This window comes from Rhipicephalus sanguineus, chromosome 9, assembly GCF_013339695.2.
Source record: "Rhipicephalus sanguineus isolate Rsan-2018 chromosome 9, BIME_Rsan_1.4, whole genome shotgun sequence".
Classification (NCBI taxonomy): Eukaryota; Metazoa; Arthropoda; class Arachnida; order Ixodida; family Ixodidae; genus Rhipicephalus; species Rhipicephalus sanguineus.
The window spans coordinates 47,337,445-47,365,354 of record NC_051184.2 but is presented as its reverse complement, the minus strand read 5'-3'; the positions used below and the strand labels follow the sequence as shown (position 1 = coordinate 47,365,354).

The following is a 27,910-nucleotide window of genomic DNA, read 5'->3' as shown; positions in this document are numbered from 1 at the left end:
CACATTGCATTAAGCACGCATAATAGATCAGAAGAGACGAACACGGTGGCTTTCAATATGACCTGTAACGTGATCGGAGATGCTCCAAAACCTGACAGTGCTACCGACATACCAAGACATTGTTGAACGAACCGCAGTAATTAAAGCAGCACTTAGCTTTCCAAATTCGGTTTGAACGTCGGCACTCACACAGCCTTTTAGCGTCTTTGACCGCGATAGTACTGTAGGCAGTTGTGCATGCAAATGCACATTACCCTTAAATATAGGCATCTCTTGCTCTTGCTGTCTTGACAATGCTTCACCTGCCATAATAAAAGGGCCGCTTTTCCAGGTAGTGCTGCGTATATAGACTACAAATTAAATTTCACTTGGTGCCTGCTCGAAAGTCAAAGGCACCCGCAATGTGCAGCTGCGAATGGGCAGTAGTCGGGCACCGAAATTAAACGAGACAGCTCACAAGTGCTTCTTGTAAGAGAACAAACATTTTGTTGGGCGAGTTGATGTACGTTCATACATGCTTTAAGGCGCAAGAGAACACAATCACGAGGAAGGACACGGAACAGCGCACCGCTAACGACTTCCTTATTTGCAGAAGAACACGTACGTGCGTATTTTTCTCGGCATCTGCGCAGAAAACCTTAATGCCAGCATGTTTTTTGTGTAGGCGCTGAGAAAAATACGCATGTACGGGGCCCGTCGAAAGTTCCCAGGCCACGCTGCCATAGGAATACATGGGATAGTGGCCTGGGGAGCTTTTGACAGACCCTGTATGAATCTTTCTGCAAATAAAGCAGTTGCTAGTGGTGCTCTGCCACGTGTCCTTTCGCATGATTGTGCTCTCGTGTGCCTTGAAGGGGCATTGACACAAATTTTCAGCTGTCGTTTTTTTGTGTCAAATGAAAGGTCATCAAGCCCTCAATAGCCTAGAAAAGGTAGTGCTAAGCGCGAGTGCACCTTGAAAAAGTGATTACAGAGTGGTTTTAAAAGCTAGTTTCGATTCCTACTGTACCCTGCCGTCACAACACAGTATGAACGTCTCGTCACGTGCTCACACAATATATAGTGTTGTTTCCACAGCCGCTCTGCACCGTGGCTCCATTGGTGATGCACAAACAGCCATTTTGAATGTTTTGGTGACGCACAAGTGGCCATCTTGGAAGTTTTGGCACCTTAACGTCATCACAACTAGCCAGACTGCTGCGTGAAGTCACCAGAATTTGTACTGTAGCCTGACGTCAAGCTAGTGTCGATGTCAGTAGGTGCGCCATGGAAAAATTGACTTTAATATCAAAATAAAATATCTTATCAGCATTTGCCGAGCTTCACACTTGCTCAGAGCCGTCTCTGCACACAGGAGATCTGTATGGCAGAGCAAGCTCGCCTTCGAAAAAAGGTGTCTGTACCCATTTTAAGCCTCTTGTAGATGCAGTTTATTGTCAAAGCATTGACACCAGGGACATCCCCTGTTTAAGGACAGTTGATAATTTTAAGTGTTTATCATTCCGCTTGTTCACATTCCTGAAGCTGCCCTCTCAATAACAGCTGATCGGCCTTGAGATTAATGAAATAGAGTGAGACAGGGATGACGTTTAAGTACTGCACAGGGGGTCAGAAGTGTTGCGTACAATTTTAACCCGTGGAGGGTCTTTAACGGGCACTTTTAATCCCACTTCCCGGGCATCAACAGCCCTTACAACCGCGGCCGGAAATCGAACCTTCGAACCTCGTGGTAATCGGCATAAACGCCACCGAAACCGAATTATATGCAGAGGGAACACGCAAGCGCTCAGTGCTACGGGGCACGCTGCTGAACGGGATCTGCGTGATCTAAACTCGTTAAGCAACGCCTCACCGCGTAGCTGGTACGTTCACCTCCATGGACACAAACACAGGCGAATGCGGTAAAGGCGACAGCCGTACACGAGTAGTGCGCGGCGAACACCCGCCAACTTTTGTCCCTTCCAGGTTTTTCTGTTTCTCTTGTAAAAATTTTTTAGTAGAGAGCAGCGGATTGCACAGCCGAGGTGCCATTTGTGGCCCTCATTCGCAACTCAGTATTTTGTATGAGAATCATAACAGCTAGAGGTCAACAGCTGAGAACAATCACTGAATGAAAATGAATTTTCTTTTTTTTTCGCGAGATCATCCGAAGATCGCTACACGAACACGCCTGAAAGTAATCCTACTGCTCTAAACGAGTATCCCGTTCCCATACGTGCGCAAACAATTATTGCAACGTTTTTTTCGTTTTCGAAGTGTCTCAAGATGTCGTTGTAGTCTTCGTTACCCTCGTCTCGAGCTCTCAAACTAGTTATAAGCGTTACAGGACACCGAAGTTCCACTGAGAGCGGCTTTCGGGGCTCTCAACAACCGGAGGCAAACGAAAGGGGTGGATGGGCGGGTGTACGCATTGACAGAAAACAGTCAGCTGGTTTTAAGCAGTTTAGGTAACCGATCCTTACGATTCTCTCGGGGCAGTTCATCTGCGGCAAGGTCCTTTCTGCGGGCACATTCTCCCTATCCACTGATGGGGCCCGGCTGATCCTAGAGTCCTTCACGACGTTGTCCGAGTCCGAGCCCGCTTGAGCTAGGTCGATCTTCACGGCGTCCCACAGATCGCGAGGACTCGACGCGTCGCTGTCTTCCTCGCTGTCGTCGATGCGAGCGGGAACCTTGACGTGGACGACCTGGCTGGTCGTGGGTTCGTTTTCCATGGCGCCCGCGCACGGCCGCGCTGCCAGCAGCGTCGAGTCTTCCGTGCTTTTGGGTCCAAAGTCGAATTCACTCTCCCTGGCTGCCGCCATGTTTACGGCGGACACGCGCTCCGCAGCGAATGGTGCGTTCCCGTTGTCTCGCACCGTTGATTTTGTTTAAACAATGACGTCACACTTGAACCCAACCAAACCTGCTGCATCATTAGCTTCTTTTTTTTTTCCCCAGTAAAGCGGAGGTTTCTCACAGTTTCGTGTAGTCACCGCAAAGCGACGCTCGCAGCCAACAATACCTTGCTCAAAAATAAACGTTATTTCGCTTTTAGTAATAGAAATTTATGCGTTTGTTGACAAAACAACCAGTATTAAAAGAACGACTATTGTTTTGCTTAGTTGTATCAGTGATTTATGCCTCCGAGACAGCAAAAAACTTTGCTTTAATCTCGAAGGCAAGCACTAGTAATTGAAGTTTTGAGCTGCTGCCGCAACGAGCGCTAAAAGCCCACACTTCACTGGTGGAGTTATTGTGAGCTAATAATTAAATTAAAAAGAACCAAAAATATTGATTTATTTACATTAATACAGTTGCGACGTATTATTAAGAACTAGTAAGCCTGAATGTACATAGGTGACGTCACATTTGCTCAAAAACAACATGAAAGTTTCGACGCGAACAAACTGCAAACTGACGCAACCAACTAATAAATCAACAAAAAGTTCAACAATCAAACAGATGTTTAAAATTTTTCACAAAAAATATTATTCAAAACATTTTAACATGCTTGCTTTTGATATATAAGTTTTAAATTACACGTTTGCTTCTGCAGCAAGACCGATTGCTGCGGTCCTGTTGTTGACTTTCTCTCACTCTTTTTTCCGCCATTTTTTAGCTCCCTCTCCCTCTCCGAAGGGCTGGGACCGGTATCCATTGAAATTTGCGCGACGGCGGACCGACTCGTCGACTTCAGTGCGTTTTCAATGACGCAAGTGGTCGCGAGAGCTTGTGGATGACCCAGAAGTTTGCCGAGCGAGAAGAATAAGCGCGCTGTGGTGCGGCGGTGCGGCTCTCGCAGTGAGACTCGGACCCCGTAAAACTTGCCGCCGATCGGTGGTGGTGATTACGCAATTGCGACAAGTGCGCGGCCCAAGTGGTTGGAATATTTCTACGAAACTGCAGCGGATTCCGGACACAACACGCCCTTGCACGAGCAGCGGATCAGCGCCCTACGCCGATCAGGTAAGCTAAATCTGCTTGTTTAGATCTCACGCCTAACTAAGCTGGGAGTGTCAGCCAGCTTCGAAGCGCAGTGCCGCTTCGTAGTAGGAGCACCCAGGGTCGCCGGTACGTGACCTCCAACAACGTGTTTTTCTCTTTTTCAACGCCGATGTTCTCTGCCGCGACCCTGAAGGGTTCTCAGAGAAGCTTGTTTACGAACCCGTTAATCGCGCCTCCTTATGTCTCGGACGATCGCGTGACGATATGTCGCAACGGTTCGACCTGAAGCATTCCCTTCGAGCCGTTACGCCTGGGAGCTCATGTTTTCCGGTGCTGCTACGTCCGGCGATGATTTCAAAAACAGTTTGCTGTGTTTTTATCTCCTGCGTACTACGTTTCAGTGCTCGAATCTAGTGGTGGAAGGGTTTGTTTACTGGCTGCTACTTATCGCCGTAAATTATCAAGCGAGCACGACCGCCAAGCCCTCGACGATCCGTCGCTTCAGCGGTCGCAGACCTCCCGCGTACGGCGAACATCAACGCCTCATCCGTCGTTCAGTGCGCCATTAAAGCGAAACTAGCGATGACGCGCGTGGCGCCCTTTACGAGATACGCGATGTAGAGGCATTTTAGCGCTCACTTCGTCGTGATTACGTCAAATTGGTACCAGCTGCGATGCGATCGCTTCGTAACGTTTAAATGCGGAGAACCTCGCTTGCGTCATGTTTGCGGATCGCGTACAATTCGATCGCGCCGAAGATTTAACAAAAAAAGTTCGAGAGAATCCGTTATCAGAATCCTAGGCATAACAAACACGTCGCTGGTCAAACTATCTTCGGTACTTAAATATTGTTTATGTTACGAGTCCGGCTGTCTACCGTGTCTTAAGTTACACCCAACAGCGAAAGTTCGCGGAGCACGAAATGTTCGAGAAAGATATATTCGCGCTTTGTCGGGGAACATGACCTCAAAATAAATGTTGCAGAGTGTAGTTTGTATTGCACCCTACACAGTCACCGGCAAGATCAGAAGCATTACGCACTAACAGATAAATTCTCGTTTGTTGTGGAGTCAGCGTCCCGTGAACTTCTGCTGTTGGGTGTACGTGTCGCATACGTGATAGGGTTCACGTTTTAGCAATTATTAATAAAGTAATCAGAGTGGAAGGCTGCGCAAGTTGGTGATCCTTGATATTGTTACACTGAGCAGATGACGGAACAGACGGAGACTGCTCTTTACGTCTGCTTCATCGTCTGTTTCCTTCTGTGCAGTGTACCAAAATCTTAACAAAGGCTTCTTCGAAGCTCAACTCTAACATAAGCGACAACTATATATTTCGTAAATTTCGTTATATGCGTGTGATCACGCTCGCCATTTCAAGTTCTTCCGTTCTTGCGCCTACGTGAGGATTACGATTACGGTAAATGTTTGCCAGGTACCGCGCTTCGGCGAATAGCCTGTTCCTTCGTCTACGTATTTTTTTCACACTATTAATTATCCTAGTTATAATCACGGTTGCGGGCATCACTAGTCACTGCCAGCTTCAACTGTGGTGTTTTCGTTCAGGTGCAAATCAAGGTATTATGTAATTGCTTTACAACACCTTTGTTTTCTTTTTTTTTTGTCCGGAGGCATTAAGTAAAATACGCACTGATTGCTATTTGGATACTCCGGTTTCGTTTATCGCTTTGTTAATTAAAACAGCTGTGAGCCTTGCTGACGGTGCAGTTGTAATTCGCAGAAGAAAAAAAAAACACAACAAAAAATGAAGCGCTAGAACGTGAGCGAGCAACTCCACCAAGATGACGTAAAGAAAACCTTCAATTAAAACACTAATGTTTCAACAATAAAAACAGCAGCACAGTCGCGCACATCGTATGGAAAACTTCCAGCAGGGAACGCAGCATAATTCCTGTTTGCAGATGTGGTTATACATAATTTACAAGGTATAAAATGCTGAATTTTGTTGGCTATTTGCTACTGCAGAAAAGAACGTAAATTGTAATCGCGGGGGTATCGAGCGAGGTGTGTTACGGGCAGGAGCGTAGCCAGAAATTTTTTTTCCGGGGCGGGGGGGGGGGGGGGTTCAACCATATATTATGTATGTTCGTGCGTGCGTTTGTATGTGTGCGTGTATATATACGCAAGCAAAACTGAAAAATTCCGGGGGGGGGGGGTTGAACCCCCCCATCCCCTCCCTTGAATAAGCGGTCGTAATGATATCGTGGTTTCTAGGCACGTATAAACCATCGTATTTCTTGTGTTTTTCTGTGAGTTCAAATGACGCTGATAATATAATAATAATTATTGTTGAGTTTTTACGTCCTAAAACCACGATATGATTATGAGGGACGCCGTAGCGGAGGGCTCCGGAAATTTCGACCATCTGGTGTTCTTCAACGTGCACCCAAATATAACCACACAGGCCTCGAGCATTTCAGCCTCCATCGAAAGGCGGCCGCCGTGGCCGGGATTTGATCACGCGACCTTCGGGTCAGCAGTCGAGCACCATAACCAAGACCACCGTGGCGGGTCAAATGACGTTGAAGAACGTTTACGAATGTCCATATCAGTAAAAATTCAATGCAGAAAAAAGAGTTTAGAAGAATCAAGAACGAAAATTGTAAAGTAAAAGTTCAAAAAAATTAGAGCAATTACGACTCTTGGCGTAAACGAGTGGTGTACGTGTTGCGTTGTTTGTTTGTTTATTTATTTATTTTACCATAACACGCCGCTTTGTGGCCCCTATGTGAGAATATCGGTCAGTACGTAAGCAAAGGCGGAAGTTGTTTACACGCATTGGAGCTAATTCGCCAGGTACGCGTCTGTGAAATTGGCCCAGATGCGTGGGAGCGTTCGTTCGTGTGCTAATTAAGCACAATTCGTTAATTAAGCGAGTATAACCGAGTAGCGAGCGAAAGGGCAGATAAAGGCGGCCGTCCTAATGTCTTCTCGGCAACCGAGCAATGAGAATATTGGAAGTTTTCAATACTCCATGGTGGTTTAGGTTGTGCAAATTCTAGAGGGACGCAGGAACACGAACCGTAAGTGCTTATTCCAACTGAATTTTAATGCAGAAAGCGCGTACGGTACCCGCGAACTGAAACTCAAAAATTTCGGTCTAAGTAATTCTCGTACTTTCGTTTCCAGCGCCTACAGTTCGTGTCTTATAGGCGTAATCTTGATTCGGACACTTACCTAAGAACCAATAACATGTCTTTAGCGGCCAGCTTTGCTGTGACACGGCGCGGTTCAATTCAATTCAGTTTATTTCGCCATCAAAACAACACATGATAGCCGAGGAGCCCGGAGTAAAAGATGTCTTTCGATAGCTTGGGAACACCGTGGACACCTACAACAAACAAACACCTTGGCGGTATCGCAGCCGCATGAAAGAAGGCATAAAGAACGTTTCACATGGTGGAAAGCGGTAATACAATATAAGTTGAACAGGTACAAGAAAGTGCGTCAATAAGCAGTAAAGAAAGAACATTATAATACGACTGCGTAGTTTATATTGCGGACACAGAGTGTATGAAAGCATAATGCAACATCTGGTACAATGTAATTAGACTACAGGGTCATCATGTTATAGAAAGATAGCGTAATAACATTAGGTTAATATTTATTAGAGTTATCACGAGCAGCAGTCGTAGCAGTCGTTATATCTAAAAAAGAGAAGAAAGAAGCGATATCGTGTTTTAGTTCGTGAGTACTGTGCATATGAGTACGTAGATGGAAGAAAAAAATTGAATCCGTGACGTCGAACTGACATTTAGGGGCTGCACTTTCTGAATCTATGACCTTCGCTTGCTCTCTTAATGAGAAACGTATGAGAGTGGAATGAGATAACAGTGCGGCTCTCAAAGAATAATTCATCACTCTAAACTGGTCTAGTGTTTAACATTAGTGTACGATTTAATTCCTGTCTTGAAAGCATTGGCGTGCGCAGGGTTTATTGGAAGGGGGAGTCAAGGTTCACCGCAGCTCACCCCCCCCCCCCCTCCTCCACTTGTTTGTCGAGTCCGAAAGAAAACAAACTTCGCGAGGGACGCAAGTGGAGCGATGACGCGCTTCTTACAGTGGCCTGCCTTTGGTCTCCGGCTTTCCGGGGTTGAAGGTGGCAAGTAAACAGTTTTTGGAAGGCAACATTGGGGGTGTGCGGACGCCATTATCGTCAAAGACCGGTACAGTAAAACATGGTTAGTTGCAGGTTACAGTAAGCATGGCTTACTGTACAGTAAAACATGGTTAGACAGGTTCTGTCCCTCCTTGCCCTTTTGCGCACGCCTATGCTTGCTAGCGAGATAGACTAAGATTGTGCACTAAGATTTGTACTAATTAGAGCCCAAATAAATTGCCTGTTCCGCTGGAACAGGCAATTAAATCGCCTGTTCTAATTAAATTGCCTGCTCCAGTATCCGCTTCGTGTACAGGCCGCCTGATGCAGTGTTCGATTTCCAGTATTCGTTCTCTTTTAGAAGCTCTGTTGAGTAAAACTAATGTTCTGACAGCTTGTTCGAACAGGCTAATCTGTGTCGTAGTTTTTCGCTTTTACTGAAGCCGCCGTGGGATAGCAGTGCTCTTGTATATTGGGTCCGCGACACCGCGGACACTATATACTGTCGGTTATTTATCGGTCGGCCTTATTTATTTCTTTTTTTTTTAATTGTCGGGGCGTTTGCCTTTTCCTCTGACGGGCAGGTGTTGTCGAGGTCGACATGTAGCGGTATACGCCACAGAGGTGTATCAGTAACTGCTAGCCGAGTAGTCAGGTCGAGAGTTGTTAGGTTTCAAGGCTTTCTTTCATTCGGAGAGTTAGCTGTGCCCCAAGTCGCTCGCAGCGGGGGTGTTTTTCTGCTGTTGTTTTTGGTGGTGTTTTGCTTTTGCTACGTTTCCAGCGTGGCTTATTGACATGTGATGAGAGAAGGAGATAGTCAGATGGAAGATACCGATAAACGCTATCTTTGCAGCGGGTTGAGCTCCGCAGTGCTTGAGACTGGGTTGGCCTTGAGAAATGCGGCTTCAGCGTGAGACCTCGCTCCAGTCAAACGCGCCAATGTCGTACCCGAAGGGACATTTTTTCCGTTAGATACTCCGATGATGATTACAATAATAAGATGTTGAAATAACAAGAATTCGCGGCAGGTTAAAACAAAATGCAGGGCTTGCGAGTTTGAAAGTCTGAACTTGGAAACATGCCCGATTGGAAGAAAAAAAGGTTAATGAGCAAAAAAATCTGTGTTGATTTAGCACTGTGTGAGAAAGTGTGAGAGAAATTTGTTAGGATTACCCTTCATTACTTCATATTACATTAAATTACCTTGAAAAGTGGCGCTAGCCAAACGGTGGGCCAAGCAAAACAACCGGTCTGCTTTCCACAAATTTGGACAACTTATTTTTCGAAGTGTGCCTTTCATATATATATATATATATATATATATATATATATATATATATATATATATATATATATATATGTGTGTGTGTGTGTGTGTGTGTGTGTCTGCTAAGTATCTCCAGATGAACCATACAGCGGTCTCAAAGTGAGCTGCTTCTTTCCGCGACCGACAACCGACTCTTGCTTTTTCTTTATGTCGTCTATAGACTGCACAAATTTGTGCATCGCGCGTGGAAGTCTAGGAAATGTCAGTGTGCTTCTTTCTGCGTTATGCATTCCTACATGTCGATATGCCGTGTCCTTATCGGCCGAATTCTCCCTCTCTCTCTCTCGTGTGTGTGTGTGTGTGTGTGTGTGTGTGTGTGTGTGTGTGTGTGTGTGTGTGTGTGTGTGTGTGTGTGTGTGTGTGTGTGTGTGTGTGTGTGTGTGTGTACGTGTGTTGTGTGTCGAATGTCTCGCGTTGAAGGAGTTTACTTGCGGTTGCTTTCTCGGATGACGCTTTTCTCCCACGACGGCTGTAACGCATGCGCAAACAGACAGCGGGGCTGCTTTGCCGGCCTCTCTATTCGCCATGGCAACCGATTGTTGCCGAAGCGACGCGCAACTGCAAGCAGTGCAGTCCGCTGTGTCCACGTTTGGCGGGTCGATTCGATGCCTTTTGCGCTGAATACGTTTGTGTTCGCGTGCCAGGGCATACTTTATTTGTCGTATGGGGCGTGCGCCGTTTATGGGCAGGAGGTACCGTGTTGTTGGTGTTTACGTTGGGTATCTAGCAATCGCTGTGTACGTGATCGTTCCTTGATGGCGTAGGATAATTTTTGTTGATTACCGAGGCTGCAAGGTCGGCGACTTAGCGTTCCGATGGTGGACACTGTAGACTGTGTTTATGCTGCAATGTTGAAGGCTGTTATATGAAGAAGACTTTTTGCATTTCGTGTGCAAATCATGGAACTCTCAAAACTCCAGTTGCAATAAGTTACTACAGATAATTGGTTTTGAATGGAAAACAGATATTGTTGTCCACTCGTTTGGAGCAAAAATGTCATAATGGTTTCTCAGAAAATGGAGCTTCTTTGCAAATGAAAAATGCTGTTCTGTACCGGGATTCGAACCCCCCGTGCGCGTCGTCGTTTGCTTTGGAGCGGCGAGATTATGAGTGTGTCCACTGGCGTAGCCAGGGGGGTCGGGGGGGGGGGGGTTGAGGGGGGTTAAACACCTTCTCCCCCGAAAATTTTGCATGTGTATACATACACGCACACATATATCCGAACGCACACGCACGAACATACATTAAGTATGGTTAAACCCCTCCCCGAAACAAATTTCTGGCTATGCTACTGACTCTGTCGATGAGTGTGTCGATCGAATGAAATATAGAAGGAAGTCACGTGTTTCTTTCCATATGTGCGGTCGAAGCCAGCCACGCGCGAATTAAGGACAACGTCGACGACGTTGTCGAAGGGCGCGTGCCCCGCGCTTTCCTTCTGTCCCGTCTCCGTTGTATGTAACCTTGTGCCCAATTTATGCCACCACCCCCCCTCTCTCTGTCTCGTCACTTATTATTCATCCTCTCACTCTCGTTTCCTGCAGTGAATGTTGGCGTGCCTTCGTGTGTGTACCACATCCCTCGCCGTTTCTATCAGACTCTGCATTCTTTTTCCATATGTGGCTGTCTCCCGTGTGCTGTCGCCGGCTTCGGTCCCGCGCATGCGCGGCTCATTGGCAATGTATATTTTGTACGCGTATGTATGTATGTATGTATGTATGTATGTATGTATGTATGTATGTATGTATGTATGTATGTATGTATGTATGTATGTATGTATGCATGCATGCATGCATGCATGCATGCAATGTACCAGTAGCGTAGCGAGAATTTTTTTCCTGGGTGGGTTTCAACCATACTTTATGTATGTTCGTGCGTGCGTTTCTGTGTGTGCGTGTGTATATATACACACATGGAAAATTGAAAAATTTCGGTGGGAGGTTTGAAGCCTCCCTGGTTAAGCCAGTAGTATGTATACAGTCGCGCCCAATGTGAGTTGCAACGTGCTGCCCGTGATCAAAGCGGCGCCAACACTGCGCAGTGCGGCGATATAGAAAGCAATCAAAGACGTAAACACCTTTATAACTAATGTTATGTCCAAAGCCAATTTCACGCTTGCCGGTGTTACGGTATATAGACTTGGGACCGGCCCTTTAACTATGGCCACCGTGCTACAGTGCAACTCATATTGAGCGCCACTGTATGTATGTATGTATGTATGTATGTATGTATGTATGTATGTATGTATGTATGTATGTATGTATGTATGTATGTACAAACAGGCCTCCTCACTATCAGGCGCGGTAAACGTCTAGCCTCTCTTGCATGTTACTGCGCGCTGCCGGCCTCACGCTGTGTGCTTGAGTCGTAAGAAAACGCTGTACGCGGCTTTTTTTTTTTAGCTCAAGTGCGCGCGTTCCTTTTGTCTACTGTTAACTTTTACGTTTATCATAATGCACTTTGCCTCGAATTCACCTACCTCTATTTCTTTCTCTTCTTTTTTTATTCTTTACGTACAAGGTGATGGCGCGCCCCGGAAATCTTTAGTCATACACATGCGGAACTGATTAACAGTGATTTAGTTGGGTTCTTGCAGTCAGTCATATCGTGAAATTTTTTTTTTGGGGCCCGCGCAAGTTGCTTATAGCGGCTGTGGCGGGCACTGCTGAGCACGTGGGCGCGGGTTCGATTCCCGGCCTCGGCGTTCTTCTTTCGATCGATTAAAGCGAAATAAAAATAAAATAATAATAAGAATGGACAGTAGATTTAGATTTAGGGGCGCCTTAAGGAACCCGAAGAGGTGAAAAGTAATTGGGAGTCTTCCAATACGCCGTGCCTCGTAACTAAATCGTTAATTTGGCACGTAAAACTTTAGTATTCTTCTTAATTATTTTTAATTTACGCTGATTTGATTATACAGGCCGTTCTGCCGTCGAGAACGACGGAAGTTTAGCGAGGCGAAAGTTCATCGAGTTGTTCAGCGAGCTTCAGAGAAAACGTAAAGTCGTCGTGAAAGTTCAGGATGCGGAATCAACATTGTTCCGCAACCTATCCCGGTTTGCTTCATGCCTTTGTTCTTTTGTTTTTTTTTTATGGCAAAGAAAACGTTTTTTTTTTTTTTTTTAACGCCAAGAAACTAATCAACACGAGAAAACGGTATACTTACTGCATGTATACATGGGGTTACTGCGTGCTTTCAGCTTCGAACCGTGGTATTCAAACAAACAAACACACACAAACAAAGGTTTATGTCCTTCGTAACGTGTACAAAGCCAGTCGGTGACAAGAACCTACTTGCGAAGCGAGAATGGCCGTGACCTGCTTTGGTGTCGCGAGAGGCTGCAGCCGTTGGCTGTGATCTTGGTGCATAAATAACACACAAATTTCACTGGGTTAGCTCGCGTTTAGCCGCGTGACATTTTGTGTTCTTTTCGTGCCATTCAGTTAGCCTTGCGGTTCGCGTCCTTCAGCACTTGAGGCCCTCTGAAATGAAATTCTCTAATATATAGAGAAAACTGTTTACGCTATTGCGGTTATATGATAGTATGCCTAGCCGTCTCTCTACGATTTTTTTTCCTTCCCCTTCTTTCTTGCTCAATTTGAAATAGCTTCATTCATTCATTCATTCATTCATTCATTCATTCATTCATTCATTCATTCATTCATTCATTCATTCATTCATTCACTAAAGTAAAAAATATAGTTTGAGCAGCGATAACACAATACCCTTCAACAATACCGAAGGAAGAAATAAAACAAAATAGACATAGAAATCCAACAGAGATGCAGTAATAACGATAGCCGGGTGGCGATGGCGTGTCCTTCGTCATGCATTTTGCTGGTGTCTGCTCAAGCCTTCTTTCGTTTAGGGCAGGGGTCTTAAACTCACCCCAACTAGCGGGCCGCATGCAGTCACGAAATTCATTCTCCCGATGGGCCGAGGAGGGGGGTGAGTTCGAACAAAAATGTCCGGTAACGTTGTCATTTGAAAATGCCTTTTTCCATATCTCATATATGAGTCATTTCTGAAGGGTATTTAACGTCAGGTTTCGAGAAACGTATCCATACTGATCTACAGAATGGCTGAAATCTGGAAATCTGGCCCTCGTCACCGGCGGACCCATCCCTTGCAGAGAGGAGAGGCGCTCGTATGGAAAGACGGAGGTTGTTTTACATCAGATCAAGAGGATAGAGAAGAAGAGATAAATGTACGTCAGCCTTCAGCTTATATAGCCACAAGTCAGACAACACTGAGGCACTGAGGCAACCGGCCTCCAGCAAGAAAACTATGAACCACACGATCCAAGTGCCATGCCCCCTACGACCCGAGGGCAAGGATGAGAGTCCGAAAAGAGAGGGGGGGGGGGGTTGTCGCTGACTTCGAGGGGGAGACGGACGGCTCCCCTGAAGTCGCGCAAACTTTCAGGTCTGCGTTCGGAATAAGGAATGCAGTGGTTTGGTGGGACAGAGGCACTGTCCCATGCCGACTGCACCGCGCTAGAAAGAGCTGTCCGAGGCTTCCCGTTGTTCCAGTCAGAGCATAGAATGCGGCTGCATTCTATGCCTGCCTGACCACTCGGGCATAAGCTCCCAAAAAATGCCGCGCTCCGTGCCTTCCTCCAAGCGCCAGCCTAAGGGAAACCTTATGAGTGACAAGCGTGACTGACGGCGGTATACGCACAATGGCGCCGGCCACGTTGCATTCCCGGTCGCAAGAGGGCTTTCTTTATCGTGATTTTAAAGGGGATAGTTTAATGATGACTGGACTCGTCATCATTAGCGTCTTGGGAGTATTTAGTTATGCCTTCTCATACTAGCATGAACAATATACTATGACTAGAATGGAATCGACAAGCATGATATAAAATGGGTTCATCTCGAGCGTGACAGGAATAATTGGATAATCATGGGGATCATCTATGGGGCAGTAAATAGGCTGCAGTGACGGATTATGATTGATTGATTGACATAGTTGAGAGTATGGATCTCCTGCTGAAGCGGGCCTGAGGTAACAGCAGAAACAGGTGGGCTCTTTTACTTCTCCCTCTTTTCTTTTTTTTGCACTCCTCTCGCACAGCAATACAGGCCAGAATCGAACGCGCGACCTTTCTGAACTTTGCCATGAGAATGGGCTATAAATCGTATAGCAAACATGACGTCTAAAGCTAAGGCCACGAAGAAAAGAATATGAAGCGACCACGTATCGTTACATTAGGAGTATATGACGATCGCAGCGCAAGAATGGCGTCTAGCGGAGGGACTCTTATGATCTCGCCTCTCCTTCGATGGGGAATCATTCCTAAAAAGCTAGCCAGAAAAACAATTATCTACCCAGGCGCCCTTGCTTACAGAACGCGTGACTTTTCTGGCGTCCATTCAGCTATTCAGAGCGGCCATTTTTGTTTAGTTTTTATAACTTTTTTTTTTGCTTCTTTTGTGCTGTGCCTCTTACCGCATTGTTCAGCTGTCGCCGGATTTTCTGGGTGCAGGGTTGTTTTATTCGGTGTGTTCGTTTGCTTGTTGTTTTTCCTGCTCCCAGCGTAGTGACATTGTACCACTTGTTTGTTTGTTTGCTCGTATGTTTGCTTGTTGTCCTTGTTCGTTTGCGCGGTGATGTCACGGCCAACGACTCCCATGGCGCCTCGGTTTATGAGCATCATTTACTTGCAAACACGGCGCTCACAAGCGCGCACGAACTGGCATAAAGATGCGTGCTCGCGTGATGCTCAGTGGAAATATGCGTGATCGTCGTGCCGAACTTCACGTATAATGTTTGGCGCTCCATTTCGCCTAATGAACGTATGCGGACACCGCTCTTCGCTCCTTTACGTAGTTCCGTGCAGTATTCTACCGCTGCATTCCAGCGAAAAAGAGCGCGCGTAATGTCGTCGTGCGACGCCTTGTAAAGCGCTGCGCGTAACTGTCGGGGCACTGCAACTTGTTGAACCGTATGCGGAGCTTACAACTGGCATGCATCGCACGTTCTATGCCTCGAGACGAGCCTTTGACTAAACAAAAAAACAAGAACAAAAACAGATATGGTCTGACGTGATTTGTGTCACCAATGGAAGTATAACGCAAGAATCTCGTTGGCTTCGCTCATGCTGTTTAAAAGCGTGGCTTCTGAGATTCGTGTAGCGTCGCGTGAGCCGGAAATCTCGGATTCCTGTGGAGAATACGTCACAACATTGTGCGCATGTATATGGGACACAAATGCCTACGCCGTGCACGAAGTCTTGGGCATATGGCTTCAAAACGGCGAGGCGTCATTATACTCGTGTATATATATATATATATATATATATATATATATATATATATATATATATATATATATATATATATATATATATATATAAAGAGGAAGTGAGCGACGTGAACTGTCCACGTATGTAATTGCGTCTCCTTTTGTACTGTAAAGATTATGCGTCCGCAGCTTGTTTTTTGTCTGTTATTTTATTTTATTTTATTTTTTAAAAACTTTTCTCTACTACACGTTGCGTTGTCGCCGATGTGGCCGCCTCTAGTGTGAACCGGAACGTGACGCCGAAGCTGCGACCAGCTGTAGACGTTGTCTCTCTCCGTCGTCGTCGTCGTCTTCTTCAACTTCCTCTCACGCCACCGGTTACTTACCGTATGTACTCGTGTGTAACGGCCGCACAGTATTTTCCCCCCTATATTTTTTACGAGGTACCGCGCTGTTCTTGCGCTGCACATGGTCATGTGGTCTTGTTCCCCATATACGAGTATGAAATGAACTGTGATCTGGCGCGTGTTCTATGTGATCGCATACCAACGCGAAAATCCTTTTCAATAATCTATGTAGCCATTAGTTCATACACACTGCGCGATCGACTAAGCTCGCTATAGGTATGCTATCTACAGCTTACGCGTTGCTCGGTGGCTCATGGTCGTCTTGCATGCCATCCGTGGAGTTCGGAATCTCTATAATATTACTGTAATGATCTTAACAGATACTTGGTATTCGTCGTCGATTGGAATATATACGTTGTTGCTTGAAATGCATGCCTGTCTTTCTCAGTTTTGGTTCTCGAGATGCCGAAGTAACAACGTGTATGAAGGAGTTGACGACGAGCAATAGTTTCGCGTTGTTACCTCAGCAACATCACATGAACAACCAACTAGCTCGACCTAAACTGGTTCTCGGTTGGATACTTTTAAAATTTTCGGGCTTCGAATTTTGGGGGATGCGGCCCTTACACGAGTCTCTGCGGTACACGTTCGCGGCTGGCCGGAAGAGGCTGAAGAAGCAGCGGTTCTTTGAGAAGAAGAAAGGGATGACGGGGGTGGTTGGCTTTGCGAAGGTGGCAATTTCGGCCTTTTTTTTTTTTTATCTTCGAGGGGAGCGCCGCAAGTCTCTCGCTCACGCAGTCGGTCGCGCACACTGTCCCAAGAGGCACAGCGTATGCGCGGTCGGTTTCTTTTTCGAGGCTTCAGTGTGCCCGCGTTTCTTTCTTTCTCCGACTTGACCGGCCCGTGGTCTCCTTTCTTCGTCCGCGCAATCTCTTTTGTCCATTGTCCCCGCGACGCTATACATACGCCAGCGTAAGTGTGAGCCGTGGTGGCGCGCCTCCGGTGGGACACGTGACAGATCAGGAAGTGCACGTGCGGGCGTGCGTTTGTACTGTGCTCGTAATTTCTTCCGTTCGGGTGTATACCGCGGGCGCCGCAGGCTTTCGCCTGAATGTGCGATCGGGTGCGGTTTTATTATACACTGTAGCGAACGCTCTGGCTTTCGCGAGTACATACATGCAAATTGCGTTTGTCTTAATGAGGCGTGGAACGTTGGAATTGCCCTTCGATTCGCCCGCACCATCCGAACCAGTCCATCAGGTGCCCCACCGCTGTCAGCCATTCGTTTTCCTTTGAACCGCGCCGTTCGTTTCAAAGGGTGTGGGGCTTCACGATTTTTCTGCGCGTTTCCTGGTGACGGTGCTGATGTGAAGCCCGAGACAGACGGTACGACTTTCCATCCGCCGCGTCAGACGTCGCATCGGATGGAAAATCGTACCGTCTGACTCGGCCTCGAAGCAGGAGACGACGCAGCGCGTCCGCTTCTGCGCTGCTGAGAAGCGTCGTCGAAAACTCACTTGTGCACGCCGGCGGTAAGTATGCGTGTAAGTACACACATACCTGCAGGTATGTGTGTACTTACACGTCAGAAACCGACCATATACGGGAAGTTCGTGACCTCTCGTAGTCCAGTGGACGGCGCACGTTAAGAGAACGTAACGTAAGGCCATGCACCGTGTCGGAATGTCGCCGCTTCATTTGTGATGGCCCGTTGTGTCTGCGCCACTGAACTCGACCAGTTATACCACCGTGAATCGGTTTAAAAGTGTTGCGTGCTTATCGAACGGACAGCTTGTCCCGTTTGGAAGCACAGCAAGACAGATTGCAGCCGCACGTGTACGCCGGCGATGGGAGATGATAACGTATCGTTCATTCCGCAATGGTTTAACTGCGCTAAGTCAAGGGCAACACAGGCAGAAGAGGACAGCACGTGCGCAGTTAAAGCATTACGGAATGAACGTCAACCAACTAGCCGCGTAACGTGTCCCTTTCTCTTGTGACCCTCACGTGGTCCTCTGCGAAGGCGACATTGAAAGATTATTAGAACAGTGAGGAAACTCGAGCGATTCCTTTTAATGTTTAGTAGCTCAGTTGCAGCGACAGCACAAGGTCTTCGTGACCCGCATAGTATAGTCTTCTCAAGAACGACGTTCGTCTTGGAAATCTACAGTAGTGCACGTTGTGGCCTCCTCCATCATTGATGCGCAGTACGCCACGAATATCCGAATGGGTGTTGAGCCTCAAGACCTGCAGAGCTCGATTTGTCCAGCGCCATATAGATGCGCAATGGAGCGTTTGGCTGGCAGCTGATAGACGAAATGGAATCAGAGCGGCGGCGATGGGCACATTGTATTCTTTTTTCTTCTCCCTTCTGTGGACGGAAGCTGATGATGAGGAAATGGGCCGGGCATACGCGTCCGAAGTCTTGACGATGGTCATGGGTGTAGCTGACCCCCAACCCCCGTTCTTAATCATCTAAGGGTGCGCTAGGTCTGGCCTATATGCGCCATGCATGCATGACGAACATGCCATATATAGCGGACTAGATGTCACATGAATGACTTTATTTGCCTCAATGACAAACAAGACGATGCATGCAGCTTTTTGCTGGCTGCTTCGCGTCATTGTTTAATGTGCGGGATGATGGTTACGCAAGCTTTTGACGATAATGGCCGTCGATGACCCCTGATGTTGCATTCGAAGAACTGTTTACCTCTCACCTTTGTCCCCGTACAGCCGGGGATCAAAGGCAGGCGGTTGTGAGGCAGGCGGATGTCATTGTTTCATTTCCAATTTTTGCATCTATTCGAAGCTTGTTTGTTTACGGACTCGAGCACCCGGGCAGGGAGGCGGGGTGGGCACATCGAAAATGGGGGACGCTGCCGGACTGTGGGCGTAAACGACAGAACGTGCTTTGCACCGAAGAACCCAACTTTAGTTTTTATCTTCGAATAAGAGTACCTCTAAAGCTCCCTACGGGTGTGCGTATATATATTACATGTGATACAAGGGCTACACGCATCCCTCGGGTGAATGAACTGGAAGGCTGCCGGATCCTCGGGGCATTATCCTTCCCTCCGTATATTCACACGCAGATGACGTGAGACGGCGGTGCACTCTCTCGCGCCTTACCACGTGCGCTGATGCCGGAAGAACGTTAGATAACGGGCCAGGGCAGCCAGCTCGCGAGGGCTCCATTGTAAGCGCACACAGCACAGACACACGCGTGGGTTCTCTGTGAAAGGGGCGCCGCCGCGTCTCGGGTCGCGGGGAACGCGATCCTCTGACCTGGCAGGTGCACGCATGGGGGGTAGCGACGGGTGAAGTAACCGCGCGCGTGCAACAGAAATAACCTCGTGCCGGTAGGGTGGGCCTCCCCGCCCGGCACACACACACACCCGCGCGCGTACGTCACGACGCCGACGGCGCGTGGACGGTGAGTTTGCGCGGTAGATGATTCAATGTGGGATTTTCTTTCCTCTTTTAAGAGAAGCTTTTGAATGAAACAACTTTATTTCGAGATCCGGCTAGTTGCTATAGTCCGGGCCAGACCTCTCAGATGGAGGACGGAACGCCTTGTCTTCCTGGAGCCTTCCTGGCCTGCTGGATAGCCCAGGCGATGTTCCCGTAGATCGGAGTTGAGCAGCGTCTTCCGACGTCGCTCCCGGAGAGATTCGGGAAGTCTGTTTGCTCACACCATATCCTCATTTTTTGTATCGTCATGACCGCTTGTCAGTCATTCTCTATGCACATGTTTCACGTCACTCTCATGATTTTATTACTTACATGTTTTACCCGCCTTTAGCGCGAGGAACTTTAGGCCCCTTTACAGCCACTTAACATAACCATTATTCACTTTCGCTATCATTTCCTGGCACTCTTTGGCCATCAAATGGCCCTTGCGCCAACAAACATATATCATCATCATCATCATCATCATCTGTTTGCTGATTGGGGCAGCCCCATAGCATGTGACTTAGGGAGGCCTCTTTATTTTACATACTTTACATATTGAGTCTGGGTAGAGTTCCGGGAACATCCTGTGTAGCTGAAGAGGGCTGAGATAAGAATTGCTTTGCAATTTGCGCCACTATGTCGCCTGTTTCCCGTCTAATTTTGGGAGAGGCGGAGGGAAAGTCCGCTCAAGTGTCGATAGTGCTTTGTGTATTCGGCACCTGAATTTTCTCTCTATATCCCTTTCTGTTTAAAGGTGCATTCGTTGATTTCGAAACTATGTGCGATCGTTGTGTGCCCGAGAGGCATGTTCATAAGTTATGTGCATAATTTGTGAGCTTGCCAATTTCCAAAGGAGCGCGGCTCTTCCACCTATATAGTGATGACATTAGGTCAAATACAGAACAACTGACCTACCCGAAGCAAAGCTTTTTTGAATGTTCACGAAAGCCTTCTCGTGATGAATTATTATGTTCTGATGGTGGCTGGTGATGCCTGGCTCAGTTCGGGCACCGAGACGAGAATCCCACCACCGCTTTGCATCCATCCGTGCTTGCCGGTCACCCGAGTACCGCTACGAACCCCGTTTGTTGGGAGCGAATCGAACCCGTGACTTCCGGACGAGCGCGCACTCCTCACGAGTATCTCGTGATTGCGCTCGCTTATAAGAGCATGAGCGATGACGGAGAAAGTTCCTGGTGCCTCGCTTCCTTTTTCTGTCGCGCTTGTCCTATTGCGCACTCCTTCATTGTTTGCTTCCGTCCGGCTCGCGAGCGAGCTGTTCTCGCGGGCCACCGACCTCTCTCTCGTGTGCGTGTTCGGGTGCCGTCTTTTTTTCACAGTGGCACTCGCGGCTACCTCGTTTCGCCTCTCGAAGTGGACGGACGGACAGGGGGGGGGGGACTCTCTGTAACCCCTTCACGCAGGAGTACCGTATGGGATGGTGTGTTAGGGGCGGCTGTTGTAAGGGCCTTCTAGCGATCACCGTGATACCGTATCGTCGTGGTCTGCGCGCAGTTTTTTTTTTAACTTTCTTGCTGCGCGAGTTGCTCATTGCGTGCTCTAATGTGATCAGACGATCAAAGTGGCTATAGAGGTCTTGTAGACTGATAAGTGACGACCACGACGGTACGGTATTTCCGTACTTACCGTGCGGTATTACCGTCACTGCTGAAAGACCCTCTAATTGAGGAATCTCCTGGATCCATTCGGGTGTTTTATTCTCTTCCGGGTTAAAACTCTAGATTGGAACGGTGACGAATTCTTTGTACGTGAGAAACGAATAGTTTGTGCATGGAATTTTCATTCCGAAGAGTCTTAGCTGCCGTGGAGGCCTGGTGGATGTTAGAGTTGCGAAGTCGTCATCGTGGAATTGGAATGATCTTGGAATCGTTCCGGTTCATTATATGGTCTTTAACTACAGAATGGAATGAGAATAGTGGCTTCGCTGTTCGGAGATATGAAATCCGAAATTGAAAGGAACACAGTTATGCCACCTCTCCTCATTCTACCGTATGTGGATGGAATTCTCGAATAGAATTCTCGTTCCTGCCAATGGATTCGATTCGCGATTTCACTCTTCGAGCTTATCGAATGGGCGTGGACGTTTGTTTACAACATTTCATTCGAACTGTAGTGTTAAGTGGTCGTTTATTAAACGTGTGTAGGCTCTAAGAAGTCAAAATGCTTATCAAGATAAAAAGTTATCGTACCTGACAGAATAGAGGATAATGAATGGAAATGCACACATACACGTGCGAGAGAGAGGTGAACACAAACGTCGTTGTGTACTCTTGTTCTCATGCGTCTTGGTTAACACGCCTTACTTTCTTTTATGATGAATCCTTGCCATCTAGCTCAACTTTCTGTCGTTTTAAGCTTCGCGGACTCATTTCGACCTGCATGTAACAGACCGATAAACACGGTACGCACAGAAGACGCACTATATCGACGGGCGGCGCTGCGTGACTCATGCACTGCGTGTAGTTATATACCCGGGATGCGAACTTTGTACGCACGCGAGTGTGTAAGTATGCGTACAGCTGTATAGAGTCAGCGGATTGGAGTCAGGCCGACGCGTAGGCTTGTGCGGTGATCCGACCGCAGGAGATGAGTGTTTGCGGGTTGAGCCCCGCGGTGGCCTCCGCGCACTCACTCACAGCGTTATGCCGCGTTGCGTGTTTCTTGACGTCTTGACGGGCGCGCGCGCGTGCGAGCGCTGCGTTCTTATTTTCCGTGCATGGGAGCGATGCGGTGCGCGCAAGTGGGATGGGAAAAAGGAAGTCGGGCCCGCTCCTCTTGCTGATGCTGCCTCCCGGGCTTTTGCTTGTCTCTGAGTGTTGTTGCCTTGATCCTCGCTCCTGTTTTTTTATGTATGTATTGTTTGCTTTGTGTCTCTTTTGTTCGAGCATAGCGCGTTCGCCCTTTTCGTGCGCGCCTATGTGAGAGTTACGTAACTGCGCTGAAGCGTTCGCTGCCGATGTAGTTGTCCGATGATCGGCGTTGGTCACTCGCGCCGGCGCAGCGTTTTGTGGGCCGATGACTTTTGCCTGTTCTTTCTTTCTTTCTTTCTTTCTTTCTTTCTTTCTTTCTTTCTTTCTTTCTTTCTTTCTTTCTTTCTTTCTTTCTTTCTTTCTTTCTTTCTTTCTTTCTTTCTTTCTTTCTTTCTTTCTTTCTTTCTTTCTTTTTCAGGCAGAAGTACCATTACTAATGAATTGTTAACTCCCTCACTCCTTCCTTCTTGCTTTTTTCATTAATTATTTATGTTTCTAAACTATACGTTGTCTGCTGCATTGACATAGTGGTTACGGTGCTCTGTTGTTGACCCGAAGTCGCGGGTTCGATCCCGGCCACGGCCTTCGCATTTTGGTGGATGCAAAATGCTATAAAGGCCTTTGTACTGCGCGATGTCAATGCAAGTTTAAAGAACACTAGATGATACAACAGTACGAACTTTGGCTTGTTGGTGAAGCATTGTGAAACTCACAGCGCACGTATACGACCAGGACACAGTTAAGGAACACACGACAACGCTGACTTACGACGATTTATTAGAGCATTTTTTTTATCACATATATACAGGGTATCACTGCCACTTTATCGCGCATGTCAAAAGCGTCGTCGCGTGTTCCCTTTCTGTGTCCTGGTCGCATACGTGCGCTGTGTGTTTCATAACACAAGATGGACTAATTTCCGGAGTCCTCCACTATTCGGCATGCCTCAGCTAATCTTATCGTGGGTTTTGGCACGTTAGACCCCGCAAATTTAGTATTAACTCGATACGTCGACTCTAAATCATTTTGTTGATTCGCATAGGCACGATGAATCGCCGGAACTTCCTATAATCGTATAGCCGGCGCATCTGCATACTTTCAAAAGTTGAAAGAGCTGTTAAGCTGTCTGACTGCTCCGAGCGCTTGATTGAAGTTGGCTATAGAGTGACGTCACCGCGGTACACGTCACTGGCTGACGTGGTCGTGCACTGCATCGTTCGACCTTCGAAACAACTTTCGCTATCAAGTGCGCAGGTGTGTCTTTCTGATGGTTGCAAAACACGGGCGTTGTTGTTTGCTTGATTGCGCATGCGACGCATAAAGTGCAGCTATTACGTTCGCGACCGTATGGAAATGCTTCGCCCCTGTTTGGGGCGTTGCCGTACAGGTTGGTGGTTTTCCTTGGCGACGACGCTTTTGAGATTGCCGTGGCAACACACACCACGGAGTGCCTCGGATGGGGTATATTCATTACGCTTGCTGTAGTGCGTGCGCTGCAAGGTTGAGCGTTATCGACAGCCGTTACGACAGAAGGGGGAATATCATTTGCGCCAGCCTTACTGTCTTTAGGCCAGCGTCCTTGTGAAACGGCACGCTCAAGGCTCAAATAAGCGTGCGCTTATAAATTACGGTCTAGGAGCTCGCACCGTTAGGGACGCTCGGGTTATAATTAGCCATTCTAAATTACGAAGGTGATTGGTGCTTGAGAGGCCATATAACGGCCTAACACGGGCTCTGCGGCTGACGCGACTTCGCACGCTTGCACAAACGGCGTTTGGAGGGAGGGCACAGGGTGGCAAGATAGCTAGGAGTTAACTTTTCAGTTCCTTGTTTTGCTTTCGTTTCTGCCGCCTCATGTTTGTGCGTCAGCATGCTGCTATACACCCGCAGCAGATGTTCCCACCGTCTGCCGATGCCTTGTGGCCAGGGTCAAATACAACACGAGAGAAAGTGCTCGTAGAAGTGGCGGTGTTGCGGACACACTGTTACCTATAGATACTGTGGGCAGTTGACGAAGGTCGATGAGCTCCACAGGCAGTTAACTTGATTACGATCTTTATCGACATTCCCATTGAAAAAAAGCGGCGCTCGCACGCGTCCCTTGTGTCTCCCGTCTTCCGTACTACGTCACCGTTAAGCGCAGAACATTTGGACGAAGGACGAAATAGACGCGGATAGCGCCTGTCTGTGTCTGTTTCGTCCTTCGTCCGAATGTTTTGCACTTAACAGTGCTGAAGTATAGACCACCAACTAGCTCAAGCCTGTATACGTTGTCCTCTTTTCCGTCTAACTTGCGCCGCATATCACCAAGTATGAACCAACTCGGCCAAGTCAGAGTGCTGTTGGGGTGACAGATATGGTCACACATATGCTCTTTTTTTTTATGATCAAGGTTTTACTTTATTGCAATAGCCCAGTACCGGGGCTATCTCTTTCAGATTCTTTTTTTTTCTCGTTGTTCATGCATACAAGCCTCTTTCTCTAATGTACTCTTGCCTACATCTGTAGCGATACCGAATCAATCAATCAATCAATCAATCAATCAATCAATCAATCAATCAATCAATCAATCAATCAATCAATCAATCAATCAATCACTTCCCTGCTTTCTCCCTCCACCAGTACTCTAAACGTCTCTTGCTTATAATATCTCAAACGTTGGCCCATTACAGTAATTCCATCCGCCTTGAAAACCCAGAGCTTCCGAAATATGGACCTCTTCCACGAGTTATGATGGGTGAATATCCTGGCAATTCATCGCAATTTACGATGTAGTGTACTCCACCATACATATACGCGCCTTGTGGGGCGTCAACCGCACGGGCAACTCGCGCACTCGGTTCGCCATTTGTAACACAAATCTCGGCGCATGCGCGCAGCTCGGGACATGCGCGCCTTCAGGGCATTCTTCTTTTTTGCGCGGACCAGTTTACTAGAACGCCTTCCTTAATTCGTAAATGTTGACTCTCTGCACGGTACATTTGCCGTGCTGTAATGACGGCACCGGTTTTCCTTCAAGTGAAGGCAAAGAGGAAAGATGCTGGCTATACGCAGTATCATGGGACTTTTCCCCGGCGCTTCGTTTCGCTACAGGAGCCACGCGCATGTTTTCCGTGTAACAACATGGGCATGTATATCTATGACACCGTTAGCTGGGCAAGCTGTTTCGTATAAGAAAGCTAGTTATACAGTTATGCAAGTGGCACGTGTGGCTCATCCTTCTTGACGCTGTCACTCTTAGAAAAAAAGGTCGGCATATTCACTAACTAAAAACTAACCGTTTACTTGTCACAAAAAGCACTATATAGCCTCTTTAGTTAGTGAAAGTAGTAAAATGCAGGTTAGTGAAATCTGCTACCTAGTTAGTAAGTGAATAGTGCTAACTCGCATGCTTAGACCGTTAATAAATTGTTAGTAACCGCGCTAGCAACTTAGTAATAGTATTAACTCTAGTGGACTGCAATTAGCCAATTGGAGGTTCACGCCTATTTTGTTTATATGTGCGTGTGCATTGCCATATAAAGATGATTCTGTTACAAAAGCATATATAGGAAAAAAAAAAACGAAGTGGAATTGTCCTCGTACATTACCTAATGGACGCTAATTACTTCACGTAATTACCATGGTAAGTACGCATCGCAGCAACATACATAGAGGCATGAACGGATCACAAACGAAAACACACGCAAACGCACACACAGAATAGCAAGACTTCTACGTAGCCGTTATCTACACTATAGCAGCAGCTTGAAGGCTATTTATGCTCCTACTTTGAGATAGCACACCGTGTAGTGTTTAGCAGCCATACAATTTATAATAATAATTGATGTTTGCTACACATCATCGTGTGCCCTTCTATTTGCTTATATGTGTGCCATCACGTAGCACGAAACTTTTATTCCAAGGTAATCAATAAAATTAAAGTTTGTCTAAATTTTGCTAAAGACTGTCACGATTGCGGCAAAATATACCATGGCATCTACGAAAGATCTGGCAACGTAGGTAGCTTAGTAGTTACCTGTATATAGCTAAAACATAGTGATAGTAGTTATAGTTAAAACATAAACACAGTAGTTAAAAACACCAAGAAAGCCTCCCTGGTTAGTAACGGCAAAGGTTATACAAGCTTTGCTAGCTGCTCTCTTCTTAAGGGATGCCTCGAAGGTAGTAAAATACGCTCGAAACAAGTAAATACATCCGTTTACTAACTGTTTACTTTTTTTTATATAAGAGTATAATGCAGACGGGAATAAGCCGCCCACGAGGTTTCATGGTTTAACGCGTGTATTTAACTAATATGTCATTCGGCAAACCGGTTGGTTTACAAGTTAGAGAGAGGGAGAGAAGGACGTACAGGCGCCGCAAACGTATTTACGCGCTTCTAACCATAGGCGTGCACATGAGGGAAGAGAGGGGGGGGGGGGTATAATCATCTAAGGAGCGCGCCGTCTCTGCCCTATGCATTTACTCAGTATATATGGACTTATCGCGTTATTGTTCAGGGTTTGACTACGCAGGTTTTTGACAATGGTGGCGTCCGAGGACCACCGATGTTTAATTCCAAGAACTGTTTACTTCCCATATTTACCTCTGGAAAGCCGGTGACCAAAGGCAGGCCACGTTGCTAGAAGCACGTCATCGCTTCATTTTCATTCTCGCATTCGTTGTGAAGCTAGTTTCGTTCAGGATTCGACCAGTGGGAGGCGTGGGGGAGGGCTGTGGTGCAACTTACATCCCTCCCTCAACCGGAGAACCAAGCGCGCCTATGCTTTTAACTACTTAACTACCCTGTTCCGCCCATTAAAGTGAATTAGATGACACGCTGCTAATTAACCACGACTGGAAGGGTTAGAAAGCAGAGAAGCGAGAGACCGAGAAGGCTTGGCGGTATAACCGTGTAATATACTGGTCGTGTCGCTTCCCGTGTGTCCTAGATTGCGTTAGCGACGACGAACTGTACCGCCAATTAGCCTCGCGTACCACTTTCAACGCTCGAGCCCGCATTATGTACGATTAATCCACGCATAAGTCTCGTCGCAGTCATTGCAGTCGGGCGTCGGATATTCTGCGTGCATTATCCGCCAACGCAGATCAATTATTTCCTTCGTCTTTTCGGCCCTGCCCCTCATTCGCTTTTCGTCTTTTCGTTATTCGTTTGTTTGCTTACGCGAAACCATACCCTATAGCGTAGCCCATTTCGCCGCCTGATTCGTTAACGAAAATTGGTGGTCAGCTGGACTGTGTACTGCATTTACTCCCATGTTAGTGACGCTTGTTAGCTCTGGCTATAGCGCTGGCTAATCGATTACCAATGTTGGCTATAGTTTCGGATTGCTACTGGCAGATGTCGGCTTGCGTTGTAACGAATTGACTAAATGATTACGAGTGTTGGCTGCATTGCGGTAAGCACTGACGAATCTATAGACTGCGTCCTCTGTCACAACAGCCATATTGTCCAGCACGCCCCCGGACAGCACTGACGACGTTTGCCGATTACACCTGGTTTGAAAGAGCCCAAATTATGGCGTGCATGGCCGCTAAGGATGAACGCTCAAGTGTGGGCTATCTCGAACTACTTGTTATCGATATACACGGCGCCAAAGCGTGCTGTCTCGTGCCGGAGCGTGCTGTTCCAGCGTTCTAGACGAGGGTGTTGACCCCTGCACGTAAGGCGACGACGACCCGAGTTTGTTCAGGCAGACACCCCCCCCCCCCC

The 27,910-nt window shown here is 47.2% G+C and overlaps 2 protein-coding genes across 2 annotated transcripts in view; one reads left to right on the top strand and one right to left on the bottom strand.

The window, feature by feature from the left end:
- LOC119405118 (BRISC and BRCA1-A complex member 1) overlaps positions 1-2,858 on the bottom strand; it is a 28,067-nt gene extending 25,209 nt beyond the window's left edge. Inside the window, exon 1 of the mRNA XM_037671914.2 lies at positions 2,463-2,858. Coding sequence (XP_037527842.1) covers positions 2,463-2,804 — 342 coding nt within the window. The 5' untranslated portion in view covers positions 2,805-2,858. The remainder of the gene's footprint in view (positions 1-2,462) is intronic.
- Positions 2,859-3,610: 752 nt separating this feature from the next.
- LOC119405117 (membralin) overlaps positions 3,611-27,910 on the top strand; it is a 195,179-nt gene continuing 170,879 nt past the window's right edge. Inside the window, exon 1 of the mRNA XM_037671912.2 lies at positions 3,611-3,948. The gene's annotated coding sequence lies outside the window, so the exon portion shown is untranslated. The remainder of the gene's footprint in view (positions 3,949-27,910) is intronic.